General features: G+C 37.3%; 1 protein-coding gene across 1 annotated transcript; it reads left to right on the forward strand.

Moving 5' to 3' along the window:
- Positions 1-1,619: 1,619 nt before the first annotated feature.
- Positions 1,620-3,365, forward strand: LOC148212331 (uncharacterized). Its single transcript, XM_088122188.1, has 3 exons — positions 1,620-2,506; positions 2,588-2,693; positions 2,781-3,365. Exons 1-3 carry the CDS (start codon positions 1,635-1,637, stop codon positions 3,363-3,365), a joined length of 1,563 nt encoding a protein of 520 aa, XP_087978314.1. The 5' UTR covers positions 1,620-1,634.
- Positions 3,366-4,221: the final 856 nt, after the last annotated feature.

Here is a 4,221-nt window from a genome sequence, read left to right on the forward strand (position 1 = left end):
AATTTAATATTCACAAGTTGTGTTTTCTATGCTATGAACGTCTTCTTAATCTTCGATCGTCAACATTTAGTAGTGAATGGATAAGTCATGGATGAAGAAAAATAGATTGTCCAAAGAGTACGAAGTGGGAGTTGAAACATTCATTGAATTTGGGTTGAGTCATGCCAATGGTTCTAATTCCATCTGATGTCCTTGTTTGAAGTGTGGGAATCTTATATGTAAGGACATAGCAATCGTTACATATCATTTATATTCAAATGGTATTGACCAAAGTTATAGGGTATGATTTTGGCACGGTGAAGACTTAGGAAATATCATGGCCGAATAGACGTACAATAATGATGCACTCTAGAGTGATGAAGATGATCTCGACTTTTTTAAGGTGGGTGACTTGGTTCAATCTGTTCAGGATGAATTCTCTGATGTACCAAAATCATTTGAAACTATGTTTCATAATGCTAAGAAGTCGTTGTACTTCGGATGTGGAAAGTTTACAGAAGTATCAGCTCTTGTAAGATTATACAATTTGAAGATGAGATTTGGGTGGAGTAACTCGAGTTTTTCTGAACTTCTGTCCATAATAAGTGATATATTACCAGACCCTAATGAAATGTCGAATTCTATGTATGAAGCAAAGAAAACGTTGTGTGCCCTTGGGTTGAGTTACGAAAACATTGATGCATGCCCAAACAATTGTTGCTTGTATAGAAAGGAGTACGCATATATGACTAAATGTCCTAAGTGTAATTCGTCAAGATGGAAAACACATAAGAATTCAACGAAAGAGAAAGAAGGAGTTTCTACTAAGCAAGTGTGGTACTTTCCAATTATTCCAAGGTTTATAAGATTGTTCAGGAACTCAGGTAATGCAAAGAATCTAGTTTGGCATGCGACAGATAGGAAAATGGATGGGATTGTGCGACATCCGGCAGACTGTCGTCATGGAGGTTGATTGATCATATTTGGCCGAATTTTGGTTCGGAACCAAGGAATCTTCACTTAGGTTTATCAACTGATAGGGTGAATCCATATGGTGAAAGGAGTAGTACATACAGTTGTTGACCTGTAATAACAACCATATATAACCTTCCACCATGGCTATGCATGAGGAGAAAATTTCTAATGCTTACCATGTTGATCTTAGGCCCGAATCAACCCGGCTATGATATTAATACATATTTAGTCCCTCTAGTTGATGACCTAAAACTCATGTGGGAATATGGAGTGGAATGTTTTGATGCGTATAGACAAGATACCTTTAGACTAAAGGCTGTTTTAATGTGGACCGCCAATGATTTTCCTGCATATGGTAATTTGTGCAGCTGTAATGTTAAAGGTTATAAAGCTTGCCTGATATGTGGAGAGAACACCACTTCAATTAGATTGGCACATGGGAAAAAGAATACATATATGGCCATAGAAGATTTTTGCCAAGACATCATCCGTACAGAAAACAGAAAAAGACATTCGATGGTAAGAAAGAGCTTAGAGTTGCTCCAACGCTATTGTCAGGGGAGGATATTTTTGGAATATTGAATGACATTGGCTTCCCAAACAAGTATTGGAAGAAAAGATCTGTATTTTTCGATCTTCCCTATTGGAAAAAAGAGCACGTTAGACATTGTCTGGACGTAATGCATATCGAGAAGAATGTGTGCATGAACATTGTAGGAGCATTACTTGATATATCAGGAAAAAGTAAGGATGGAATAAATGCTAGGCTTGATCTCGTTGACATAAATATTAGACCAGAATTAGCACCCCAATTCCAAGGAAAAAGAACGTACTTACCTCCAGCACGTTACACATTGTCTAAGGAGGAGAAACAACGTTTCTGTACGACTCTATCTAAAATCAAGGTACCAGAAGGGTATTCTTCAAACATCAGTAGTCTTGTATCAGTAGATGATGTCAAACTTAAGGGGCTTAAATCGCATGACTGTCACGTTCTCATGCAACAACTTCTTCCAGTTGCTCTGTGTTCAGTGCTCCCTAAGGATGTGCGCTATGCCATAACAAGATTTTGTTTACTCTTTAATAGAGTATGCTCGAAGGAGTTGGATGTGTCTGAACTAGATCAACTGCAAGATGATGTTGTCGAAACCTTATGTCAACTGGAGAAGTACTTCCCACCGTCTTTCTTCACAGTAATGGTGCATCTTATTATTTATATTATTAGAGAAATTAAACTGTGTAGGCCTATATACCTACAATGGATGTATCCATTTGAACGATACATGAAAGTGTTGGAAGGCTACGTCCATAATAGAACTCGACCTGAAGGTAGTATTGCCCAAGCGTACATAGTTGAAGAAGCTGTGGAATTCTGTACTGAGTTCTTATCTGGACTAGAACCAGTTGGGCTAGGCTCACTTTGCTGGAGAGAAGAATCACTTATTCATAGACCTCTATCAACTGGATGTTATATGAGGCCTACTGTACAACATCTCAAACAAGCTTATCTTTACGTGTTGGAGAACATTGATGTTGTACAACCATATATAAGGTAATCCTTCTTTGTAAATGGTTTATATCATTTATTACATTAATATATAATTCTTTATGATGATCGATGATTAACATGTAGTCATCATATGGAGTCTCTAAAATTGAAATATCCAAGTAGAGCGACCAATGAAAAGTGGTTGCAGGATGAACACAATCGATCATTTTGTTCTTGGATCCGTGAAGAGGTAATCAAATTATTTTAATGGTTTTTCCAAATACATTCATATGGAACGGAATTGGAATTTAACAGGTTTTACATGTTTGTACAATAGGTTATGGGCGAATTGCGTAATGGTAAAACTATTTCGGAGACTTTAAGATGGATAGCACATGGCCCCAGTCCAGATGTTCTGACTTATGAGGGTTATAAGGTCAATCAATGCTACAACACTAAATCTCGTGACTCTACTCGAACTGTTTATAATAGTGGAATTAGTTTGGTTGCTACAACCATGCAAGTGTCTAGTGCGAAGGACAAGAACCTTATTGTTGCAGACATGACGTTCTTTGGAGTCATTCAAGACATATGGGAAATTAGCTACAACAAATTCAAAATTCCATTATTCAGATGTGATTGGGTGGATAGTCGAAATGGTGTCCGGACAGATGAACTTGGATTCACTTTTGTTGACTTGAGTCGTATTGGCCATACATCTGACTCATTTATTCTAGCTTCACAGGGTAGACAGGTTTTCTACGTAGAAGATCCAACAGATGTAAAATGGTCTATCGTTATTAGACCTCCGCAAAGAGATATACATTGTGCAGGTTTTAATGATGAGCTTGGGGATACTTCGCTACATTGTCCTCCAACGTCGATTTGGACACCCTCCGGTGATGAAGACATTTTTAACTGACAACATAGAGGAAGAGATTGTAACACCAATGATGACCTTATCACCCGTATATATTATTTAATATGAACGATACTATGGTTGGATACGTACTATGACTTCGTTTGTAATTTGAAATGCTTGTACTAATATTTATATATGATATTTTCATGAGTTAAGTAATTTCAAAGTAGATTCATTACTATTATCTAGATGTAATGCTTAAGGCGATGCGATTTAATGATTGTGCTTTGCTATACATATTCAATGCTTGACCTAATATTGTTTAAGTATATATTGTCAAACAATTTGAAACAGATGGAGGAAGAGGACAAGTCAATTGAAGATAGTAAGCAGTCTGCTAGTGAGGATGTAAAAAGAGAGTCCACCAAACGAAATACTCGTGGACGTACTCGGATGCACGATATCACACATGCGAGTAGTGAAGGAAAGAAGAAAGTAATTCAATACAATGAAGAAGGGCAACCAATAGGTAAGAATGGGCATAAGTTGAGCAGCTGGATTGGGACGTACGTTCGCCACCATGTCCCAATAATATATGACAATTGGAAGCTGGATCCGACAGAGACCAAAGATAATATATATGAGTTGGTTTAGGTACACTTAAGTTTAAAGCACAATATCGTTATTTCAATGAGGCAGTGATCTTATCTATTTAATTATTATTGAGAAAATAGGGTGGATTCGTTGTTGATCGAAGGGCGAAGAAAGATATCTTGAATTGTGCTGGTAATTTATTTTGTCAATATAAGTGGAGGTTGACTTCCACCTACATAAACCCTTGTCGCGATGATCCGACGAAGTTGAAGGTGGTTCCGAAGGATGAATCCCATATTCCACAACAATACTGGGACCAGTT

This window comes from Momordica charantia (assembly GCF_013281855.1).
Source record: "Momordica charantia cultivar OHB3-1 chromosome 3 unlocalized genomic scaffold, Mcharantia_2.0 BLBB01000003.1, whole genome shotgun sequence".
NCBI classification, from domain to species: Eukaryota; Viridiplantae; Streptophyta; class Magnoliopsida; order Cucurbitales; family Cucurbitaceae; genus Momordica; species Momordica charantia.

Coding starts and splice junctions, on each gene's coding strand:
- LOC148212331 (XM_088122188.1), top strand. CDS start 1,635: ATGCATATCGAGAAGAATGTGTGCATGAACATTGTAGGAGCATTACTT. Junction 2,507..2,587: donor GTTGTACAACCATATATAAG/GTAATCCTTCTT, acceptor ATTAACATGTAG/TCATCATATGGAGTCTCTAA. Junction 2,694..2,780: donor GTTCTTGGATCCGTGAAGAG/GTAATCAAATTA, acceptor TTTGTACAATAG/GTTATGGGCGAATTGCGTAA.